The sequence below is a fragment of the Microtus pennsylvanicus genome, chromosome 3, assembly GCF_037038515.1.
Source record: "Microtus pennsylvanicus isolate mMicPen1 chromosome 3, mMicPen1.hap1, whole genome shotgun sequence".
NCBI classification, from domain to species: Eukaryota; Metazoa; Chordata; class Mammalia; order Rodentia; family Cricetidae; genus Microtus; species Microtus pennsylvanicus.
The window spans coordinates 55510810-55536128 of record NC_134581.1 but is presented as its reverse complement, the minus strand read 5'-3'; the positions used below and the strand labels follow the sequence as shown (position 1 = coordinate 55536128).

Here is a 25319-nt window from a genome sequence, read left to right as displayed (position 1 = left end):
CCGTGTTTGACAGGGTCAAATAGAAATTGATGATCAAGTGGAAGGACTCCAGTACCTAGCGTCTCAGTATGACTTCATTGACTTGGATCGTGTGGGCATTCACGGCTGGTCCTATGGAGGCTACCTCTCCTTGATGGCACTGATGCAGAGATCAGATATCTTCAGGGTATGTGGCTACTATTGTATTTGTTTTTGTAATTGGCCAGAATTCTCTGTTAATTGAAGGCACAAGAAAATCATTTTTCTGAAGGGTCAGGTGTTGTCAGTATTGTAGAATGTTGGGTTTATGTGTTTTACAACATGGGAAATGTATCTTTAGTGTTAACACAGATTTAAAACAATTGTCAGCTTGATCACCAGTTTATAACTACTTATTTATGCCAAAGATTGATAGTTATGATTAGTAAAGCACACATATACTTTCTGGATTGCAATTGCTTGTTTAATTACTAAACTACGTCTTTGCCTGATACTCTGGTATATTCCTAACAGCTAGCACTGCTTAGCACGAGTAAATCCTCAATAGATCTGTGTTCAGTACAGGGCCCTGGGCTGGTCTCCAGCACTTAAAAAAAAAGAAAAGAATGTTGACTGAACTGAATTTTATTTATTTGACAGTGAGGTTTGTACCTAGGGCCTCTTGCATGCTGAGGCACATGCTCTACCACCAAGCTACAGACCCAGATCACTGAGTGAACTGAATCTTTACATGCTTATAATTCTTGAAATTCTTAGAACATTATATTATTATAAAAAATTATACATTAGGGGCTGGAGAGATGGCTCAGAGGTTAAGATCACTGGCTGCATTCCAAAGGTCCCGAGTTCAATTCCCAGCAACTACATGGTGGCTCACAACCATCTGTAATGAGGTCTGGTGCCCTCTTCTGGCCTGAATGGACATATGCAGGCAGAGCACTGTATACTTAATAAAGTAAAATTTAAAAAAATACATTATAAAGAAAATATATAAAGATGATATTTACTAAGAAAACAGGGATGAATGGATAAATGAGATGTCTCTTCAGGTAAACCTGCCACTAAGCCTGACAACCTGAGTTGATCCCCAGGACTCAAGAAGTGGAAAGAGAGAACCTCCTAAAAGTTGTCCTCTGACCTCTACAGCCATGACATGCCTCATGTGCACCCACATAAATTTACACATACTTGTGCACATACAAATAAATAAAGATATAATTTATTTAATGTTAAAAAAAGGAAGAAAGGGTCTAGTGAGGTGGCTCAGCAGGTAAACTACCTGAACCAAGCCTAATGAACTGAGTTCAGTGCCCCGACACAGTGGAAGAACAAACTCTGACTTCATATACATGACCACACACTCAGACAACTAAATAGCTAAGTGTAAACAAGAAAAAAGGTAATGAAAATTTGAATTAGGAGCAGTACGTTTTTTTTTCCCCCCGTTGTCAAGGTAGGGTTTCTCTGTGTAACAGCCCTGGTTGTCCTGGAACTCACTTTGTAAACCAGGCGGCCTCAAACTCACAGAGATCCACCTGCCTCTGCTTCTGCCTCCCCAGTGCTGGGACTAATAGTGTGCACCATGCCCTGCTTAAGAGTAGTAATTTTTTGTTTTGTTTGTTTGTTTTTCAAGGCAGAGTTTCTCTGTGTAGTAGTCCTGGTTGTCTTGGAACTAGCTCTTGTAGACCAGGCTGGCCTCGAACTCACAGAGATCTGCCTGCCTCTGAAGTGCTGGGATTAAAGGCGTGCGCTACTACCACCTGGCTAAGAGTAGTAATTTTTATATCAGTAATATGATTTTATTTTACAAAGAGCAATTTTTTATCATTTGTTTTGGGGGTTTGTGTGTGCTCTCAAGCTGGCTTTTCTGGTGTGGTTGAAGATGGTCTTGAACTTCTGATCCTCCTGTCTCTACCTTCTGTGTGCTGGACTTATAGGTGTGCACCTCCATGCCCTGTTTATGAGAAGTAATCTTTAGAAACAAAATAGCGAGACATGGTAGCACACACCTTTAGTCGTAGAACCTGGGACAGAGAAATAGAAGGATTGCCAGCTTGGGTCCTGCCTGGGATACATAAAGAAACACTATCTTTTAAAAAAAAATAAATTTAATTAGAATATCTAAATATAAAACTATATAGGAGCCTTAAATGAGGCAACTGTTTTAAACTCTAAATTGAAAAAAAAAAAGAAGGAAAGAAAAGGCTCAAAGGAAGGGGAAAACATGAAACAGTAGGTGCTTTTTTAAAAATGAAGTTGGCAGTTGTCACACCTATTTCCAGTGGGGGATAGTTTTCACAGAGGTTCTCTTACTTTTGTTCAGTATCTGCTTTGAATAAAGAGACTCAGTTTATATTTCAGCTGTCCCACATTTAGGGGTTAGTGTTGGTTGTGCCTGTGGCACATGAAGCTTACTGACTCACAGAGTATCAGATTTGTGACCTTGGCACCTGATTTCAGGTTTCTGCGTGTCCTGAAATGTGTGTCCAGTAGTTAGGACTAAAGCCTTGCAAAGATAATTTTAGCTTATACATTTGCCGTTGTAAGTTCTGTCTGCTAGCACTCTTTTCTGGGACACAGCTGACGTCTGTGTTGTCATATGCAGGTTGCTATTGCTGGGGCCCCAGTCACTCTGTGGATCTTCTATGATACAGGATACACGGAACGTTATATGGGTCACCCTGACCAGAATGAACAGGGTTATTACTTAGGATCTGTGGCCATGCAAGCGGAAAAGTTCCCCTCAGAGTAAGTTCATGGTTTAAAATGAAGGTTGGCGATTTTAAATGGTGTTTTAAAAGCTTTAAGAATGATGATAAAAACTAAATACTGAAAATTAAACTAAGACTAATATTTTATAAATACTAAAAAGTTCCTTTTTCCACCTCCTCAGTACTGGGGATTGAGCCCAAACCATTGTGTAGACAAATGTTCTATCACTAACTGCTAAACTGCTCGAGTGGGATGGATGTCACTCAGAACCAGATTAAAAGCTATTTCAGATACTGTACTGGGAGAAGAATTTTTATGTATTTATGGTTATTTATTTATCTTTATAAATAGTATTTGAGGCAGTTACTTACACTGAAGGAAATTAAGTTCGTAATTGTGTCAAAGTGGAAGGAAGTCTGTCAGCAACAGGGTTTTCACACAGAGGTGTTCTAGGAACATGCAGTACATATTCATAAGAAACTAAAGATGCTTTTCATTACATGTGGCATGTGATTGCTGTAATACAGAGTTAATGTTGAAAACAATGAGTCCTCAACCTGACAGTACAGTAGCATTAACTGTCGTCAGTTTAAAGGAGCTAAGTGGTCAGCCCTAATGCTCTTCTTCTGTCTTGACTAATCTTCCAATATTTTTTTCCTCCAGACCAAATCGCTTACTCCTCTTACACGGATTCTTGGATGAGAATGTTCATTTTGCACACACCAGTATATTGCTGAGTTTTTTAGTGAGGGCTGGAAAACCGTATGACTTACAGGTGGGTTGTTCACATTTTCAAATTCAGTGTGGTGGTGAACAGTGAAAGATTACCCTGGAATCTAGCAAAATGAGGACTGAGGCTAAGTTTATAGCTGTGTTTGCACTCTGCCCAAGAACACTACAGTAATAAGCATAGTTACGAGACTTTAGTTGATAAAAATTAAGACTCTCCTGAAGGCTGACTGAAACATGGGCCTGTCCAGTTAAATGGCTTATGTGTCTGTGTTTGTTCAGCCTGTGGGCCTGGAAATGGCTGCCGAATCAACCCTCTCACTGCCTTTCTTTGCTTCCGTTCTCCCATTTCATGGGTGAGAAAAATATTACATGACCTCGTTGTTATAAGAGAGTTTCAAAGACTTGATTGTGGGACTGGAGAGATAACACGTCGGGTGACTCACAGCTGCCTGTAACTGCAGCTCCAGAAGATCTGACACCCTCTACTGGTCTCCATGAACTCTTGTGTACAAATGCTGCATATACATACACTTAGACACACACACACATGCACATAAAAGATAAATTTTTTAAGCTATGATTTCGAGATCATTTACTGTTCATTTTTTTACATTGTCATGTGAATAAAAACTAATGGGTTACCCTCCTTCATAGCTCCTTTGTGCAAAATAAATAAACGAATAAAGGTTTTTGAGTGGCCAGGCGATGGTGGCCTAACCTTTAATCCCAGCGCTTGGGAGGCAGAGGCAGGCAGATCTCTATGAGTTTGAGGCCAACCTGGTCTACATAGTTAGTTCCAGGTCACCTAGAGCTGTTAGACACATTTTTTTTATTAAATTAAAATTATTTTTTGAGAAGGTTTTAGGAGAATCTGCTTTTAGACAGGTATAGTGTCTATGAGCCCATGTCCTGGAAGGTAGAGTCAAGAGGTTCAGGAACACAGTACTACATAGCAAGTTAGAGGCTAGGCTACATGAAATCTCCCCAGAACGTGTGTGTGTGTGTGTGCGCGCGCGCGCGCGCATGCCACTTGATTCCTCTTGTTCTTTAAGATTGTATGTTCATGAGAAATTATAACCTTTCCTTTTCTTTTGATGTTTCAGTTGACATTTCTGCCCTGTTAAACTGTGACACATTTGTCTATAGTAGCAGTTTTCAAGCATTTTGATCTCAGAAGTCCTTTACATAGCACAAAGCCTTGTTTGTGTAGGTTATGTCTACAGTGGTGGTGAGCATGGTGACACATGCAGGCAGAAGCAGGAAAATCCAGAGGGGGGGCGTAGAACCTCATAGAGAATTAAAACAGAGACAAATATTTATTTTAAAGGAACAATAATAAATTACTATATGTTAACACAAATTGCATTTATCTTGGGGGGAAAATAATTCCAAAACAACTCACAGAGAAAAATGCTGTTATTTTATTTTTGTTACTACATTTCTGCATTGAGTCTGATGTGTTGCGTTGTTATGACTAAAGTATATGAAAAGAGGCTGAACAGATGGTTCAGTGGTTTAGTAAGGACCTTAGTTTTCTTCCCAGAATCCATGTGAGACAGCTCGCACGTGCCTGTTACTCCAGCTGCAAGGGATCTGACACCTTCTTCTGGCCTCCATGGGGCTCCACACATGTGGTACATACACACACGCACACAGAGAGAGAGATTTTAAATTTAAGTATATGAAGAAAATTGGGCCTCACTAAGTATGTGTTAAGAAGTGGGAGGAATGAGTTAGCCCTCCAGCTAGCTTTTGTGGAAAACTAAACCCATATTTATGACATTTCCATGCTCTGTCGCATTAAAATCTATTATTCCTTGGACTGAAGACATGATTCAGGGTTTAGAGCACTTGTTGTTTTCCAGAGGACCTGAGTTCTGTTCTCAGCATCTACTGATGGCCCACAACCACCTGTAACTCCAGTTCTAGGGCAGCAGTTCTCAACATTCCTGCATATCAGATATTTACATTACAATTTATAACCATAGCAAAACTACAGTTATGAAGTAGCAACGAAAATAATTTTATGGTTTGGATCACCACAACATGAGGAACTGTATATCAAAGGACCGCAGCATTAGGAAGGGTGAGAACCAGTGTCCTAAGGGGTCTGATGCTGCCTGCCCTCTGATCTCAAGCACCAGGTATACGCATGGTGCACATACATACACAGACAAACATTCATACACAAAAAATAAATCTGAAAAAAATGTAATCCATTGATACCTGACCTAGTACATCAAATGGATCTTTTTACCCTCGAATTGATACCTGGAAAATACAGATATTAACTCTTTATTGTATCATGTTTTTGTTTTCATTGGTTTTGTGATTATTAAGTTGGTTGGGTTTTTTTGCAATGATCTCACCCTGTTTCCCCGCTTGACCAGGAACTCATTATGTAGACACCAATGACCTTGAGTTTACTAATATCTACCTGCTTCTGCCTTCCAAGTGCTAGAAATCTAGGGATAAGCCCCCACGCCCATATTTTTATAGTCCTACACTATAGTAGTGTGCAGCTGAGGTGGAGTTTAAACAGCAGGTAGCCTAAGGGTTACAAAGATGTCTACCCCAGGGTTCTAGTTTATAAAATTCTGGTTTTTATACCACTTAAATGAAAGTGGCATGTTTCTTTTTTTTCTGCATCTGTGTGATAGAGACGACTATAGCTCCCAGGATAATGCCTTATCTCACACCCCGCTGGGATTCCTCCACTTGAGTTCAGTGAATGGGCACATTCAAAGCCAGTGGTGTCTACAGACTTTTTTTCCCTTTTTTTTTTTTTGTTTTTGTTTTTTCCAAACAGCCTTAGCAGTCCTAGAACTAGAACTAGCTTTGTAGACCAGACTGGCCTTGAACTCTGCCTCCCGAGTGCTGGAATTAAAGGCATGCTAAATACCAACGTGTAGCTATCTACAGATTTTTTAAACGTAGTTTTTTGTTTGTTTGTTTTAGAGACAAGATTTCACTACGTAGGGTCAGGCTGGCCTTAGTTTCATGATCCTCCTGCATCCACCTCTCATATGCTGGGTTGAAGATAGTTTAGACCTTGTGTGGCATTTGAAACCAGCAGACCACACTCAGGCAGTGAACCACTGAAGAATCCTCCTGAAGCCTTATGGGTAGGTGCATAAAGGCTGTTAAGAAGAGCCATGGCATAATATGTATTAATATAAAACCACAGAGAGACTGTGTTCCATATTGATGATCCAACTAGAAATCTCTGGAAAGCATCCTAGCACATGAGCCCTAGAGACAGGAAGATCTGGAGTTTGTGGTTGGTTATCCCTGACTGCATGATGAGCTTTAGTTCAGCCTGGGCTACATGAGATCCAGTCCAAAAAGCAGTATATAAATTACTGTGTCTAGAAAGTTTTGGAAAGAGGAGTATCACTAAACTTTGTCTTCTTGCCTCTGCTCTTTGTTGTGAAGATCTACCCTCAGGAGAGGCACAGCATCAGAGTCCCTGAGTCTGGAGAACATTATGAACTGCACCTATTGCACTACCTTCAGGAGAACCTTGGATCACGCATTGCTGCTCTGAAAGTGATATAAAGTGACTGTAGAACGCAGGTGTGCACTGTCACACCTCACGAGGAGGGTCAGTCAGTGGAAAAGCCAGACTGATGATCGAACTTCGGTACCCACGACGTAAGATCTACTTCTAAAAGTAAATTTGGTGCCATGCAGAAATCTGCAGTTAATGGATAGTAATCTAACACCTTACCCATCCACACAGAACGAATGACGTATTTCCAAGAGATTCTTCAGCAGTACCACGAGGATACTGAAAGAAGCAAGGCGTCAGAGCCACATATTCACACTAGCCTATTTTCACTTTTACTAGCAGTGTAAGCCTCTTGGACTTAATTAGTGGATTTCACAGTATACTTCTGGGTTTGTTAAAATATGATAGTAGTGATTGGTTTGATTCAATTCCAGGATCTGACTAGTTATGGATCGATAGCACTTCTGTCTAATTGAATAGCTTATGCTTTGTCACTTGGGTGTATCCAGCATGTCATGAACTAATTACTATTAAGCTTATGACTTTCCCAATCATTAATGATTTTTCAAGGATAACTTAGTGGCCTCCTAAAGATACTTACTTGGGCTCTGACAAGTTTTTAACCAATTTAAACAGCATCTAGTATAAATAATTCTCCTTTTTCTTTGATGATATGATGGAGTGGGGTTTCCTTTTACATAAAGGCTATGTAGCATGAGTTTACACAAGTCTCAAGATGTTGACAATTACAGACAAAAAAAATTTTAATCAAATTATTTGAGAGCTTGAAAATTAGCAGGCAAGTTTTTCTCCTTTAAGGAACAGAAAATGTATGTATTCATTTGTATTCTTAGAATGTAATGGTGCCCATTTTCATTTGACCTTTCCTTTACTAAACTGTTCCAGAGTTTCCAGGAGGTAGAAAGATTACAGGGAGTGGGGAGACCCTGGTGCAGGGAGTGACTGGGAAAGGAGGCAGCCAGGCTCTGCTTAAGAACTGAGTAAAATAGTTAAGCAAAAATATTCACTAGAAAACCTGGGTAAATGTAAGCTCCCTGCGTGTCTGGGAACCAAAACTAGGAAGTCAGGCTTTGCCAGCGCAGCTACAGGGTCAGCATTCGGAGGAGTACTTTTATAATTCCAACTGTTATTTTTCCTTTCAACTTGAGAAACCTTACAGACCTAAACCTTAACTTTTGTTTGTTTTTTCATTTTTCAAGACAGAGTTTGTCTTTGTAGCCCTGGCTGTCCTGGAACTCATTCTGTAGACTAGGCTGGTCTCAAATTCTGAAACCCACCTGCCTCTGCCTCTGAGTGCTGGGATTAAAGGAATGCACCACCACAACCCAGCTAACTTTTTTATCTGAATGTAATTTAGATATCACTAGTTTAAAATAAAAAGTTTCCAGACCACTTCTTTGCTGTAAGCTAATCCCTGACAAACTATGGCGCTCTCAGTGTTGAAAGCCTATCAGCAGTTTTTTACTTGGTCATGACATCCTCCTGGCTTAGCCTTCCTGCTTAACTGAAGGGAATACATTAAGGTTTTTAAGGTTGGTGTCTGCTCTTTAGGGCCTTCCAGTATTGGATGAGTCCCATTGGAGCCAGGCTCCTGTGGGTTTGACCCTTTTTTAATCACAAATTCCAGTGTTTAGGAAGTTACAGTGATTTAAAAGTCACTCCAGAAAACTTGCTGTGTTTCCTTCTCCCTGCCACAGCAGGTCCCTTCCCAAGAGCAGTTGGCATTAGTGAGGGTGGTAGCAGTCATGGGTGATCAGAGGTGGAGGGAAGGGAGGGTGATATCTGCTGGCTGTGTATTTATGCTGTATGATAGAGTCCACAGTTTTTCTTATTGTCTTATCTATTTTGACTTTAATGCTTATGACATTTTCTCGTGCCAAAATTTGTTTATATTTTTCAAAGTTAAATTAAACTGATTTGGGTAACTTTCCTTCCCCAACAAAGTATTTCCCTCATCACCTAAGTATCTGGCTTGGCTGTTGAGGGTGGTATTCGCTGGACCAGCTAGCTTCAAGTGCTGCTTCTTACATTCTAAAGAGGAGTGACATAAAGTAGCTCTCAGTCGTCCTTTTGAAATCTCTCACCCTTAAGTTTGCTTTACAATGAGACATCTCTTATTTTATGCAAACAAACCTTCAAGAACTCCACCTATCCTAGCTTCTTCTTGCATTTATAACCATGTCATTTAAACGTCATTCTACTTCTCTGAGAGGAAAGTGCTTTGCTCACTTGCACAAAAGTGGCTTGGCTGGGTTTGCTTGTCTACAGCGGTGTTACATCGGTTAGTGGAGCAATCGGAAGCCACGCTAAAACTGTCTGTCCTCTGACTGTGGATGTCAACGAGAAAGGCAAGAGTCCATGAAACTAGAAGTTTGATGGGAGCCAGAAAGCACTCACTGCACATCTAAGTGGAGTTTCCCAGGCTTGTATGGAGTGAGTGCCTGCAGTGCACTGGAGCAGCAGGTAGTGCCCCTCAGCAGTTAGAGCAGCAGGCCGGGGACGTTCATCCAGGACCCTGAGCTCACAGAGGCACGAGCTCCCTCAGTTTGGGTAGAGACTAAGAGCGTGCACTTCTAACAAAACAGGCTTCCCGGTGCTTCTGGTCAGGTCACTGTAGACGGCTTTAAGGAACTGTTCTGTAAAGAACAAAATTGGAGTCAGAGAAAAGGTGACTTTTACATTGGATGATTAAGAACCCAAAACAGGCCCCAGGTGGTGGTGGAACACACCTTTAATCTCAGTTCTCAGGAGGCAGAGGCAGGCAGATCTTTGTGAGTTCAAGGCCAGCCTGATCTGCAGAGTGAGTTTCGGGACTGTTAAACAGAGAAAACCCTGTCTCAGGGGAAAAGAAAAAAAATGAACTCAAAACAGTAGTCAAGAAAACTGTCATCTGTGATAATTGTGGACCTCTTCTTGGAGAAGCAGGAACAAGTAACTCTTTATTTGGGAGATAATGGCTTTTCCCATTTCTGACTCTCCCAAAACCTCACACAGGAAGGTACAGTCATGACACACGTCTGGCCCTTTAAAGCTGTGAGCCATGGAGGGGGGTGTGTGTGCTTTTGTTCAGGTGTTTCCTGCCTTTACCACATGGTTCTCTCTGCAGGTGAGATGACTCCAGTCAGAGCTTGCATTGTTACAGAATCATAAAATTTCCCACTGGAACAAATCTTTAACATAGCCCAGTGTTCTTGTTTGCTAGGGGAAAAGACTGCTCACCTGAGACCCCACAGTCGGCTAATACACAGGAGCAGCTTCCGTCTGCGCCTGCCTCGTGGTAGTTATGTGATATTTAAGAAAGGCAGGGCTTTTTAAAAAGTATTTATTAATATATTCCTCTGAAACACTTTAAAGGGAACCACATAAAAAATGGTTCATTTAATCTGTTTTAATGCTAGACATGCTTATTAAAGCAGAACTTCTGATGAGTGTAACATTCTGAAGTTAACTGAAATCGTTATACTAAATGCCTTCGTTGGTGTCCTGGGAGATAAGGACACAGAGTGCTTGCTCAGGCCCAGGAGCCCATCTTGAGCTACTTGATGTTAGACAAGAGCCTCAGCCTGGTCTAAACTATGTAACATGAGAGTGTCCTCTCCCAGCAGATGAGAGGGAACTGGAAACATCCCCAGCTGCGCCCTTCCCAGCCCCGCCCCTCCTCTCCAGTCGGCCCTGCTGACTGCTTGTGCAAGGAAGGTGCTGAGCTCTCGGCAGCTGTTCCAGAACTCCCTTGCCGACACAGGGACTTTGTCTATATGTTTGGTTTTAAGTAACCCTAATACAAATTTATGTTGTTTTCAGCAAAGTTGAAATGGGGGGAATCTTTAATTTTAGCGCATAAAGTGCCTGCTGTCTCAGCGCTGACGTGTACATGATCTGCATGTCTCTCTCCAGTAAGCATATGGGTCTCCTCATTTCCAGCCCCAGGGCTTTTAATCGTGTGATGTGAAGCATTAGTTTCGCTGCGTTTTATTCCAGGTTCTTGGTTGCAATAAAGATGCTGCTAAAATTACCTGACTTCAGTACTCCTTCCCTGTCTGTCCAGCCTTTGCTTCGGTGACTCACACCTGTGGAGTGGCTGCTACACAGGTCACGTGCCTGCAGTGAAGAGAGAAATTGGGGCTAAGGGGCAGGATTATGTGGGAGTTGCAGTGCAAATACCGACCATCTGCACTGAGTGGGAAGTGTGTGAGCGCTGCTCAGTCCCTGTCTGAGATTCCCAGATGCCAACCAGGGCAGAGGGTGCTTGGAGCCAGGAACTGACAGATACCCTCTGGACAACTGGGGGCTTCTGGGATATACCACTGACAGATCCCCCCTGGACAACTAGGTGCTTCGGAACATACCAGTGGAAACTAATAGGGGTATCTTCAGGTTCTAGGTGTCTTAAGAGTTTAGTGTAATGCTTTAATTTTTAAATTACACTTATTTGTGCCATGGTATGAGTGTGGAGGTCAGGACCCACGAAATGGGTCCCAGGGACTGATCTCAGGTTATCACGTGTGGCAGCAAGCTCCTTTACCTGTTGAGCCATCTACCCAGCCCTCTGTAGTGTTTTTTCCTTGGACAATTCTGGAGGTTTTGCCATCCTTATTTTCCCACTGTACAAAAGCAGGGTCTCTGGCACCCTAAGCAAGTCCTCAGCCTCTGAACTACATCCCCAAGCCAACAATTCTGATTGTTCACAGCAGGTTGACTTTGTCCATGTTCCAGAACACAGAGTTCATCTGGATTCTGTGGCTCTCTGTAGTTATGTATAAAACATCACATGAACAAGCAGGACTATAGGGTCTTTTTTGGTTTTGGTTTTGGTTTTGGTTTGTTTGTTTGTTTGCTTTTCGAGACAGGGTTTCTCTGTGTAGCTTTGGAGCCTGAACTGGGAACTCACTTTGTAGACCAGACTGGCCTCGAACCCACAGAGAATCTGCCTGCCTCTGCTTCCCAGGTGCTGGGATTAAAGATATGTGCCACCACCCAGCTAGGGTCTTTTGTATATAAAATTAGGAATGAAAGTTTGGGTTGGAGATGGCTCAGAAATTAAGAGCACTCGCTGATCTTCCAAAGGACCTGGGTTCAAATCCCAGCATTCACTTAGCAGTTAACCGTTTGTAACTTCAGTTCCAGGGGACCTAGAGCCCTCTTTGTGCCCACCTCTGGCACAAAGCATGTACATGGTGCACATAAAATAAAAGTAAAGTAATTGTGTAATTAGGGTTTCCTAAACTTTCCGCCATGTCACACACACACACACACAAAATTATTGTCTGAGTGTGGTGATCAATGCCTTTATTCCCAGCACTCAGGTGTGTTCTGTGAGTTTGAGGCCAGCCTGGTCTACATAGTGAATTCCAGGCCAGTTAGAACTACACAGTTTAGGAAAAGTCCTGCCTTGGGGTACAAAAAAAAGTACAACATGAGGGTAAACTGAGAGACACCAGAATAATCTGTTGAGATTGTAGCCAGAAGTCACCAGCCAGGTCCAACCCATTTCTAAAGAAAATTTATTATTATTACATTTGTGTGTTTATTGTGTGAGTGTGCATATGAAGGCAGGCAGCAACTTCTGGGAGTTTGGTTTTGAGCCTTCAGCATGTGGATTCTGGAGACTGGACTCCAGACTAGACTTGGTGGCATATGCTTTTTAACTGAGACATCTCCCTGGCCCCACTACCAAGATTTGCCTCTGAATGTGCGCATAGTCTGTGTGGAACCATGACAGAAACTACCTTGTCTTTGATTCAGCCTGGACTGACTTCTGATGAGAAATCAGCTTTCCACCAGCTTGCATGCTGGGCTGGAAGTATTAGAGATATCCAGTGGCCACAGCTTCCACAGTGACAGGAGCAAACACAGCCCTAGAACCTTTCCACTGTTGTTTGCGTAACCCCACCCACCCAGTGAATACAGCTGGCAGCAATGTGAGGATCTTCTAATTAGAGCATGGCTCCATGCGGGGGCTGCTATGGTTTCAGGAATTGCTGGGATTTAAGTGCTCATCAGTCTGGCCCACAGTGCTCCACAGATCTGATGCCCTGGCTTTTCGACTCAGAAAACATGCTGCCCCTGACAGAAATAGAGGTTTCAGCTATAACATAGACACTGGGATTGTCTAGATTGCTGTTTGCTTCTTCCTGAAACATTGCCGTCTCTGAACTTGAGTTCTTGAGAGAGAAGTTTAGGGAAACAGCAGCGTAGTGGACCCACGCATGTGCCAGGAACACACACACCTGGGTAGGTAGTCTTTCTTGTTCAACAGTCCACTCGGGTGCGGGTGCAGTCCTTTGCAGGAAGTTGTGAAGTGTGTCCTCTGTGCAGGCTTAGTCAAGGAACACGTGATCATAAATATCCATACACTTGCATAGGCCTGTACGTTTCAGTCCAGTGCTGTGATGTCGGCCTTGCCAGTTAGCCCCTGAGTTGTCTCTGCAGTTCAGTCTTTCCTCCTCATTCCTTTCACCGCTCCTGAAGCAGCTCTCACACTAGCCTGATGGGGTAAAGAAAAAATTCCGGCCCGGTGGTGGTGGCTCACACCTTTAATCCCAGCACTCGGGAGGCAGAGGCAGGCGGATCTCTGAGTTAAAGGCCTTGGTCAGTAGAGGGATTTCCAGGACAGCCATGGCTACACAGAGAAACCCTGCCTAAAAAAAAAAAAAAAAAAAAAAAAAATCCTGAAAAGGAGGAAAGGAGAAAAAGCAAACATCTGAGCAGGCGTGATGGTACATATCTTTATTCCCAACACTAAGGACATGGAGGCAGTTAAGTTGCAAGTTGGAGACCAGGCTAGCTACACAGCAAGACCTGTCCCTACCGCAGCAACAACACAAGTTTCCAGAGAGTCCAGTGGGTATGGTGGTATGCACCATGGTCCCACTCAGGAGGCCACTGGAGCACAAGATATTGAGGAAGCTTGGGTAATATAGCAAGACCTTGTTGGGGCAGTGGGAGGGGGCTTGGGAAGAATTGTGTCACCTGACCTGGTTTTATTTTCCCTCTCCCCAGCACATGAGGCGGGGGGGTGGGGGCTCTTGAGGCTTTCAATTTTCAGTCAGTATAGCTTGGGTCTCCATCAGAGCTTTTGCCTGTGTGGGGTTTGGGATTGCTGTCCAAGAGAGGTGGAGAAGCAAAATGGCAGCCACATTAGCTCTCAAAGCTGGCTGCACCTTTGCTCCCTGCCAGTTTTAGGCGTTTGGGCCTGGTCTACAGTATCCTGACCCTCTGTGTCCCTAGGTGTAAGATGGCAATGATAAAACCGTCCTCAAAAGACCCTGCCCAGAAGGCACCTGCAGCGCTGGAGGACTCAATGACAGTCAACTCAGAATGAGTACTTCATTTTATGCCACACAGTCCCTGCTGGCTCTCTTCCTCTAGTGGGATTACAGAGTCTGGAGGTAGCGCTCCTAAGCTAGTTGGCTTCTCTTCGGGTGTCTGTGGAGTCAAATAGGATTCACTTGCTAGATACTTACTTCCAGAGTTTTCCAGATAATACACGGCCACTGAGGTGACTCAGCAGGTAAAGGCACTTGCCTCCAAGCCAGGTGACCTGAGTTCAAACTGGGGACTAGCAAAGAGAGAGCCAATGCCCAAAGGTTGACCTCTGACCTCCATACATGAGCCGTGGCATTTGCACGCACACAGCACACACAAAATGAAGGAAACAGAAAACAAATACTGGAGGGCTGGGATGTAGTTCAGTTGGCAGTGCTCAGCCCCAGGCTGCATGCTGGCATTCCTTCTGCACACAGCCATCAGCATTTTTCTGTCTTGTGTTGATGATAGCCATTTGACTGGGTGATGGTATAGATCTGCCTTCCCCTATTCTGAGTGCTTTTCATGAAATTGTTAGCCATTTATTTTGGTTTGTATATTTGTTTGGGTTTTGTAACTTTTTAAAAATGTCTATCACTGGGCTGGAGAGGTGGCTCAGAGGTTAAGAGCACTGGCTGTTCTTCCAGAGGTCCTGAGTTCAATTCCCAGCAACCACATGGTGGCTCACAACCATCTGTAATAAGATCTGGTGCCCAATTCTGGCGTGCAGGAATGCATGTTGACAGAACACTGCATACATAATAAATAAATATTTTTAAAAAATGTCTATGACTGTGGTGGTTTTAATTAGATGTTTCCTATATTCCCAGGCATCTGAGGCCTTTGTCCCCAGTTGGTGACACTGTTTGAGTAGGTTTAGGAGGTATGGCCTTGTGGAGGAAATGTCACTGGGGGCAGACTTTGAGGTTTCAAGAGCCATGTGCTATCTGAGTGCACTCTGTCTGCTTCCTGCCTGTGGGTGAAGATGCGCGCTCTGCTGCTGCTCTTGCCACCGTGTCTGCCACCGTGTCTGCGTGCCTGTTGCCGTGCTCCCCCTGTGATGTGATGAACTCTGGAATCGTAAGCCCGAAATAAACTCATCTATAAGTGGTTTTGGTCATGCTATTCCATCCCAGCAATGGAGCAGTAATTAATGCAATGAATGTTTTGCCTGTGTGTGTGTATGTGATCCATGTGTGTGTCTAATGCCCAGGAGGTTTAGAAAAGAGGGTCAGATCTGGAATTGGAGCTCCCGTGGGTGGTCAGCCACTGTATGGGTGCTGGGGACTGAACTCTGGTCCTCTACAAGAGCAACAAGTGCTGTCAACTGCTGAGCCATCTCTCTAGCCCTAGTTTTTATTTTTTAGGAAGGCAGTTGTGGGTTTGGGGTTTTTGTTTGTTGGTTTTTATTTTGTTTTGCTTTGTTTTGAGACAGGATCTCACTGAGTAGCCCAGACTGGCGTCTAACTCACAATCCTCCTGCCTCAGTCTTCCAAGTGCTGGGTTACAGGCATTCACCACTTTGCCCAGCTCTATACCAAAGCCTTGAACAACAGTTCCCATGTTTTATTCTCGGAGTTTCACGGTTTTAGGGCTTACATTTCGAACTTTGATCTATTTTGGGTTGGTCTTTGTACGGAGTATTAGGCTTCACCATTTGATCTTATTCGATCTGTTGAAAATGCTGCCCTTTCTCTGATGAGCTCTTAATGTGTTTGTCACCAGCTGGCTGCAGATACGTGCATTTATTTCTGGGATCTCTATTAACAACAGGAAGAAAACTCTAGACCAATATCCTAAGGAACACAGATGCAAAGTATGTACAAAAGCAACCCAATTCTAGCAACTTGAGCCCTACAGCACACAGAAAGATCCTTTACTACGATCAGGCTGAATTTATCCAAGGGTTACAAAGATGGCTTATTGTATGCAAGTCATCTACCAGGATGAAGAAGAAAAATCAGTTCCCGATGAAATACAGCTCAGTGGTAAGAGCTTCAATCTCCAGCAGTAGGAAAAAAAATATACACAGGCATCTCAAAAGCTGCTGGGCATGGGGGCTGGAGAGATGGCTCAGAGATTAAGAGCACTGACTGCTCTTCCAGAGGTCCTGAGTTCAATTCCCAGCAACCACATGGTGGCTCACAACCATCTGTAATAAGATCTGGTGCCCTCTTCTGGCTAACAAGCATACAGACAAAACACTGTATACAAATAAATAAAATCTTTGAAAAAAAAGCTGCTGGGCTGAACAGTGGAGGCGCACGCCTTTAATCCCAGCACTCGGGAGGCAGAGGCAGGTGGATCTCTGTGCATTTGAGGCCAGCCTGGTCTACAGAGTGAGTTCAGCCAAGGCTCTACAGAAAAGCCCTGCCTCAAAAACAACAAACAATCAAAAGCTGCTGAAAAGTATTTGATACAATCCAATATGCCTATGCCTTCATGGTGAGAATTCTAAGCACATTATGCACAGGGCCTTCCATACAAGCATGAAGACCTGCATTTGCTCCCCACAACCCACGTGACAAACGTGGTGTATTGGTTTAACACTTGTAAGCCCAGCACCAGGGAGGCAGAACCAGGTGGGTTTCTGGGGCTCCATGGAAGCTGGCATAGCCTACTTGGTGAACTCCAAGCCAACAAAAGATCGTGTCTCCGAAAACACTGAGATGACCAGAGGCTAAGAGCACTTGTAGAGCATGAGGACCTGGGTTCAAATCCCTAGGATTCACATAAAGAGCTCGGCATGGCAATGCACACTGTAATCCCAGCATTAGGGATAGGAACAGGCAGATCCTGAAAGCTCTCTGGCTGGCCATAGCCAAAATGATGAGATTCTGGGTCAGTGAGAAAACCTGTCTGGAATCAGTGAGGCAAAGAAGGATAGAGAAAGACATCCAAAGTTTTTTTTTTAACTAATTAATTAATTAATTTTGTATGCAGTGTTCTGCCTGTATATATATGACTGCAGGTCAGAAGAGGGTACCAGATCTCATAGATGGTTGTGAGCCACCATGTGGGTGCTGGGAATTGAACTCAGGACCTTTGGGAGATCAGATAGTGCTCTTAACCTCTGAGCCTTCTCTCCAGCCCCAGGACACCCAAAGTTTTACTTGCGCCTCTGTGAATACACATAGGTATGCACACCCACAGCCCATATGTACATACAACACACACACAAAGTGGTTCTCCTGAGGAAGACCTGAGTTTGACCTCTAGCCTCAAGCACACACACACACACACACACACACACACACACACAGAGTTGAACAAAAAGCACAAAGCTGGAGGCATTATAATATCTGATCTCAGCTCAGCTACAGTAACCAGAACAGCGCAGGGTTAGCAGAAGAACAGACACTGAGCTCAACAACAGAACAGAGCATCGGGATCCTTTCTCATGACGTCCCACTGAGGCTTCAAGCCAAGAGGAGAGCTTTCCTCAGCCTGCTTGCTGTTACAGTTGCCTGGGGAGCTTTTAAAAACATGGTGTCTGAGTTCTTCCTGGGATCAATTACATCAAAGCAAAGGGGAGGGTCCTGCCATCGTTCAGTTTCTATAAACTCCCCAAGTGATCTTAACGCACAGCTAAAGAGCCTCTGAGGTGTTACCGGTTGAAGATGTTCGCAGAATAGAGCTTTACAATCTATTGCTTCACAGAGCTGAGACTGTGCCGGGAAGTGGTTACACTCTAGCCATGCCAGGAGGGAAGAAGGGGAGAGAAGGAGAGAAGAAGGAGCGTGTCTGTGGGGCTGGTGATAAGGCTCAGTGCTTAAGAGCACAGCTGCTCTTCCAGAGGATCTGGGTTCGATTCCCAGCACCCACATGGCAGCTCACAACTGTCTGTAACTCCAGTCCAGGGCACCTGACAGCCTCTTCTAGCCTCAGACACTAGGCATGCATATAATGCCCAGAAATACACAGGGGCAAACACCACTCATATAAATAAAACATAAAAGTTAATAAATCTTTGTTTGTTTGATTGTTTTTCAAGACAAAGTCTCTCAGTGTAGCCCTGATGACCTGGAGCTCGCTTTGTAGACCATGCTGGTCTCAAATTCCACCTGCCTTTGCCTCCCAATATTCTACCAAGCCACATCACATCCAACGCCAAAGTGAAGGTGTCTGGGTGGACCACAGAGAGTGAGGAGGGCTCTGGGTGTCTAGCCCTCCTCCATCCTGAGCAGCTGGGCTTTCACTCCTGAGTGACGGGAAAACATGGTAAATGAAAACGCCCAAAATTGAGCTGGAGGGCTGGAGAGATGGCTCAGTGGTTAAGAGCATTGCCTGCTCTTCCAGAGGTCCTGAGTTCAATTCCCGGCAACCACATGGTGGCTCACAACCATCTGTAATGAGGTCTGGTGCCCTCTTCTGGCCTGCAGACATATACACAGATAGAATATTGTATGCATAATAAATAAATTAAAAAAAACTGAGCTGGAGAGATGGCTTGTTCGCTGTGTGATCATGAGGACCCGAGTTACAATCCCCACCACCCACATACAAAGTTGGGTAGTTCAATAAGAGACCCTGCCTCGAAATATAAGGCGGAAGGCCTTCTAGATGGCTCAGGGGATGAAACTGCCAGCTGCACAAGGCTTGCAACCCGAGTTCAAGCTCCTGAGCCCACGGAAAGATGTAAGAAGGAACCTGACTCCACAGAGCTGTTCTCTGACCTCTACACGGCCCCTGTGACATGGGTACCTGCACACGCATCATATGTACCCATACACACGCACGCTCTCTCTCTCTCTCACACACACACACACACAGGCACACACATCATGTACCCATACACACGCACGCTCTCTCTCTCTCACACACACACACACACAGGCACACACATCATGTACCCATACACACGCACGCTCTCTCTCTCACACACACACAGGCACATGCATCATGTACCCACACACACGCACGCTCTCTCTCTCACACACACACAGGCACACGCATCATGTACCCATACACACGCACGCTCTCTCTCACACACACACAAGCACACGCATCATGTACCCATACACACGCTCTCTCTCTCTCTCTCTCTCTCTCTCTCTCTCTCTCTCACACACACACACACACACACACACACAGGCACACACATCATGTACCCATATACACGCACGCTCTCTCTCTCTCACACACACACAGGCACATGCATCATGTACCCACACACACGCACGCTCTCTCTCTCTCACACACACACAGGCACACGCATCATGTACCCATACACACGCTCTCTCTCTCTCTCTCTCTCTCTCTCTCTCTCTCTCTCTCTCTCTCTCTCTCACACACACACACACACACACACACACAGGCACACACATCATGTACCCATACACACGCTCTCTCTCTCTCGCTCTCTCTCTCTCTCTCTCTCTCTCTCACACACACACACACACACACACACACACACACACACACACACACACACACACACAGGCACACGCAGAGGAGGGAGAGAGGGAGAAATGAGAGAGGAGAAAGAGAATGGAGACAGAACACCAGCCAAGCGTGGTGATGTGCACCTGTGATCTCAGCACTTGGAAAGCTGACACAGTAGGATAATGAGTTCAAGGCCAGTCTGAACTACACAGTAAAACCGTGTTCTAAAACCTATGTCCCTAAACCCTAGCAAGAAATCTACTGTCTTTTACTAAACTGTCATCTTTTCAAACTGCCTTCTAAAATATTTTATACACACATACACACACACACACACACACACACACACACACACATAGAGAGAGAGAGAGAGAGAGAGAGAGAGAGAGAGAGAGAGAGAGAGAGAGAGAGAGAGAGAGATGACTGGCTACTCAACCCTAAATGTAACATCTACATCAAGCCCCCTGTCTTCAAGGTTCAGGGAACATTTTGGAAGAGGGGTAGAAGCCTGTAAGAGCTGGAGGATGGCAAGGAGTCCTGTGAAATGCTCTCTTTAGAAACGGCACACATGCCCTCATGAGCTCACCCCGCTGTCCTCAGATGCACAAGATCAAGTCAGTTAAAATTCTAGTTTGAGCAGGGCGGTGGTGGCGCACGCCTTTAATCCCAGCATTCGGGAGGCAGAGGCAGGAGGATCTCTGTGAGTTCGAGGCCAGCCTGGTCTACAAGAGCTAGTTCCAGGACAGGAACCAAAAAGCTACGGAGAAACCCTGTCTCGAAAAATAAAAAATAAAATAAAATAAAATTGTAGCTTGAGCTGGGAGGTGGTGGCACACAACTTTGATTCAAGCATATGGAAGACAGAAGCAGACAGATCTCTGTGAGTTCAAAGCCAGGTCTACAGTGCAAGTTAGTTTTAGGATGTAGTCAAGGCTACATACAGAAACCCTGACTCAAAAAAAAAAAGAAAGAAAGAAAGAAAGAAAGAAAGAAAGAAAAAGAAAAACAACAAACAAAAAGGGGTGTGGAGAAAATTCCAGCTTGGAGGCTGGAGAGATGGCTTGGGGGCTAAGAGCACTGTTGCTCTTCCAGAAAACACAGGTTTTATTCCCAGCACCCATGTGATGGCTAGTAACTGTAATTCCAGTTCCTGGGGATCTGACACCTTTTTCTGACCCTCACTAGCACCAACCATGCAAGTGGTACACAGACTTAAATACAAGCAAAACACCCATACACATAAAAAACAACAACAAAAAAAAAACAAAACTTAAATCCAGCATGGACTGGGGAGGCCCCACCCCTAGCTGAGGAGACATTGGCAGTTGATGGCTCCTGGGTTAGAGAGAGCCAGTTTTCTTTGGGAGTGTGGCCAACAGTAGATTGCCAATTCTCCAGGGGATGACTCCATACCCATCCTCACATGAGCAGCAATAACCGGACTCAGTGAGTTGTTTAAAAAAGGAAAAGGACATGAAGTTAGGAGGAGAATGTGTTGAAAGGCATTGAGGAGAGCACTGAGTGGGTATGATCAAAACCATTGTACAGGACTGGAGGGATAGCTCAGGGGCTGAGAGCACCAGCTGCTCCTCCAGAGGACCCATGTTCAATGCCGAGCACCCACGTGGCAGCTTACAGCTGCCTATACCTCCAGTTCCAGGGGATCCAATGTCTTCTGGACTCCAGGGACACTAGGCAGACACATAATGTACCTGCATACATACACACAAAACACATAAACATAAATAAATACATTTTAAAAAAATGTGTTTCATACAAGTATCAAATTCTCAAAGAATGAATTAAAATACTACTAAGAAACTAACAACTACCTCGGTGGTGGTGGTGGCACACACCTTTAATCCCAGCACTCGGGAGCAGAGGCAGGCGGGTCTCTGTGAGTTCAAGAACAGCCTGCTCTACAGAGCAAGTGCCAGGGCAGCCACAGCTGTTACACTGAGAAACCCTGTCTCGAAAAACCAAAGAAAATAACTAAAAAAAAAAAAAAAAAAAAAAAAAACCACCACAACAAAAGAAAGAGCTGTGGCCCTGTGCTGTTCTAGAATCAGCTGCTTCCATGCCTCCCGCTCTGTCCTTTGGTTCAGGGTTGCTTTGGCTCCTCAGAGTCCTTTGTGTTTCTATATGACCGTTAGTATTGTTTCAGAATGACGTTGTTAGGTGTGTTTTATTATTTTATGTTTATGAGTGATTTGCTTGCGTGTATATCTGTGCATCGTATAGTTGTTTTTCTTTGCTTTTTTTTTTTTTTTTTTTGGTTTTTCAAGACAGGGTTTCTCTGTGGCTTTGGAGCCTGTCCTGGAACTAGCTCTTGTAGACCAGGCTGGTCTCGAACTCACAGAGATCCGCCTGCCTCTGCCTCCTGAGTGCTGGGATTAAAGGCGTGCGCCACCATCACCCGGCTTTCTTTGCTCTTTAAGGGCCCACCACCCCACTTCCAAATAAATACATGGAGACTTATTCTTTCTTATAAATGCCCTGCCTTGGATTGGCTTCTTTCTAGCCAGCTTTTCGTAAATTATCCCATTCACCTTCTGCCTCTGGGCTTTTGCCTTTCTCTATTCCATATGCCTTTCTTTACTTCTTATTCTGTAGCTGGCTGTATGGCTGGCTGAGTGGCTGGTCCCTGGCATCCTCCTTCTCCTTTTCTCACTCCTCCTCTTCTCTCTTCTTTTCCTGCTGGTGCTCTCTGAATGCCAGCCCAGCCAATTTCTCTCTCCTGCCTAGGTGTTGGCTGTTCAGCTCTTTATTAGACCAATCAGGTGTTATAGACAAGTAAAGTAACACAGTTTCACAGAGTTAAACAAATGCAACATAAAAGAATGCAGCACATCTTTGCATCACAAAACAAATATTCCACAGCACAAAAGAATGTAACATTTCTAACTAATATTCTGCAACAGCATCATATGCACACATTGTGCCCTTGGCTGTCAGAAGAAGGCACTGGATCCCCTGGGATCGGAGTTACAGATGCTTATGAACGACCGTGTGGGTGCTGGAAATTGAACCCAGGTTCTCTGGAAGAGCAATAGGTCTCCGAACTGCTATACCACCTCTGCAATCCTAACATTTGTATTTTGACATGATTTGTAAATCACTTTGGATAGTATGGACATTTTGATTTTTTTTGAGACACAGACTCATGTATTCCAAAGTTACCTCAAGCTTACACATTGCTAAGGATGATCTTGAACTTCTGATTCTCCAGCCTTCACCTCCCTGCTGAAACTATAGGCAACATCACCATGCCCAGTTTATTTTAACTATTTTTTTTTACATTCATTCACTTGTTCGTTCATTTTGAGCGTGTGTGTCTGCACACGCATGCAATGGCATGCACATCGGGCTCAGAGAACAACTTGCAGGAATAAGTTCACTCTAAGTTCGCTCCTTCCACTATGTGCGTCCTGGGATCGAACTCAGGTTCTCTGGCTTGGGATGAAGTCCCTTCATCCAACAGACCCTATCACAGGTCCTTAATTTTTGTTTGTTTGTTTGTTTGTGATGCAGGGTTTCTCTGTGTAACAGCCCTAGCTGTCCTGGAACTAGCGCTTGTGGACCAGGCTGGCCTCGAACTCACAGAGATCCACCTACCACTGCCTCAAGAGTGCTTGGATTAAAGGCGTGCGAAACCCCACCCAGCTCTTAATTTTTTTTTTTAACTATGAACATAGTCTGTGGATGTGCCTCAGGGATAGAGAGTTTGCGTGACTTATAAAGCCCAAGATTCAATCCCCAGCGTTGAAACGACCTCGCGAGGGATGTGTATCTTAAAATCAAGGAAGTGTAATATTTGCTTGAAATTTGAGTTCCTTCAGAGCTTGAGTGGCTGCCTAGCACAAAAAGCGGGCTTTGGATATGTCTTGGAGACGAGTCTTCTTGCTCGAGGGATGGGGGGAGCGTGGGAAACAGAAGGCATCTTGGAATCTAGTGGTGCTCCGCTCACGCCCAGCAGCTGTGGTTCCCAGCGACCCTCTTTTTCCCTCGCTGGAGCGTTCCTAACTTAACATGGGTTTTCCAGACTTGTTCTATGAGCCGCTGTGAAGCCAAACTGGAGAGCAGGAGGTGGTGCTTGGCGGTGATTTGTGAAGCTGAAGCTGGCCGTCTGCCATTGGTCTGACCCCACCCCTTCACAGCTGCCAGTGGGAGCCCTCTGCTATCCAGGACCTGGCTGTACAGCCACAGGGAGATGACAGATGCTGGGTGGGGGAAGGACTGTGACTCAGCCTCTGGGATCTTGAGAGATTGGCAGGTTCTGGGCCATGAGCAAGACAGGGTTCCAGAAGCTTCCATCATGGTGACCGGACTCTGCCTGGCCCCAGCTTCTTCTCACCTTCCTGACGCACGTACTGATCTTGCAGTACGGTGCATTGCTTTGAATGGCGCAACTCTAACTGTAACAAGGCCACTGGTAGGAATGACACATTTTACCGAGTGAGCAGGTGACACATCATCCTCGTGACACAAACTACTGACGTGCATACGTTGAGTTCCCAGAAGGCGCCACAGTGGGAGTGTGAAGGTCAGAGGACAAACTCAGGAGTCAGTCCCACTTTCTACCTCGTTTGAGACAGCGTCCCTGATTGTTCACCAAAGCACTTGCCTGGTTAACTGTCTGGCGAGCTTCGTGGATACTCGGTTTGGTTTCCCATCTTGTTGCCTCTGGTTCTGCTCCCCATGCTTCGGGGGCAAGCGCTCCATCCCCTAAGCCACTGCCCAGGCCCCAACATGTTCAATTGGCTCGTCACTGTGTAATAAGAAAAATGGAGAGGCACAAACTCCCAGGTCTTTTTTGTTTTTTATTTTTCTGGAGAATGAAATTGAAGCCCAGAGATATTGTAGGCCTTGTCCACAAAACAGGAATGCTAACCCTGATCCCACTGGCTCACGCCGATGGATCCGGGAATCAGGGCATTGTCAAAAGAATCAGATTTTCCCCCTCTGAAAGGGCTCTCGGTCTAGTAGTGGGGACAGATGTGTAAACAAAAAGTGTCAGTGCCAAGAGAGCTAAGCTGAGCGCTGGTTGAACCCCAAAAGGTGGGAGAGAAGAGGAATGTGAGCTTTGACCTTGAGAGTTGTCCTTCTGCCTCACTGATCCAGTACCTGTCCTGTGACCCTAAGCAAATGAGCTAACTTCTCTATGCTCTCCGCTGTACTGAGCTTCACCGGCCTTTAGAACATTCCTCACATACTCGGAAGCTTTCTGTGAGACCACCTGAAAAGAATAGAATGTTTGGTTTGTTTGATTAAAAATTAAAACAGGGAGCAAACACTGCCTACTTCTTAGAGGTGCAGGTAGATAACAGGCTGCGTCCCGCACCTCACCCCAGGAAGCCACTAAAGTTCACGGGACCAAAGTAGAAGCTTCTAAGAAATAATGGATGGAGAGGGGGAAACCCATGGTAGCTGTGAAGGAAGGCTGTGTCAACCAGCGGCTACCGATGGCCATAAATTTGCTGTGAAAGAAAACAGACACTAACATCAGGAGCTGGGAAGCTGTGTGGAGGGGCCAAGTCAGTTTGCTGAGACAAAAGCAATGAGGTTAATTTTAGAGAGATCCCTTCGCTGGAGCCGACTAAAATACACACATACCTTACACAAACAGCTCCCCCAGGGCTTCTGAATTTCCAATTGCACGTGAAATTCCACAGGA

At 44.6% G+C, this 25319-nt stretch overlaps 1 protein-coding gene across 6 annotated transcripts in view; it reads left to right on the top strand.

Moving 5' to 3' along the window:
• Dpp8 (dipeptidyl peptidase 8) overlaps positions 1–10967 on the top strand; it is a 53085-nt gene extending 42118 nt beyond the window's left edge. For all 6 annotated transcript variants that reach the window (XM_075965495.1, XM_075965491.1, XM_075965496.1 and 3 more), the window contains 4 exons: positions 14–166; positions 2585–2727; positions 3355–3466; positions 6859–10967. In XM_075965495.1, the coding sequence (XP_075821610.1) occupies positions 14–166; positions 2585–2727; positions 3355–3466; positions 6859–6981 (531 nt within the window). In that variant the 3' untranslated portion in view covers positions 6982–10967. The remainder of the gene's footprint in view (positions 1–13; positions 167–2584; positions 2728–3354; positions 3467–6858) is intronic.
• The last annotated feature ends 14352 nt before the right edge of the window (positions 10968–25319 follow it).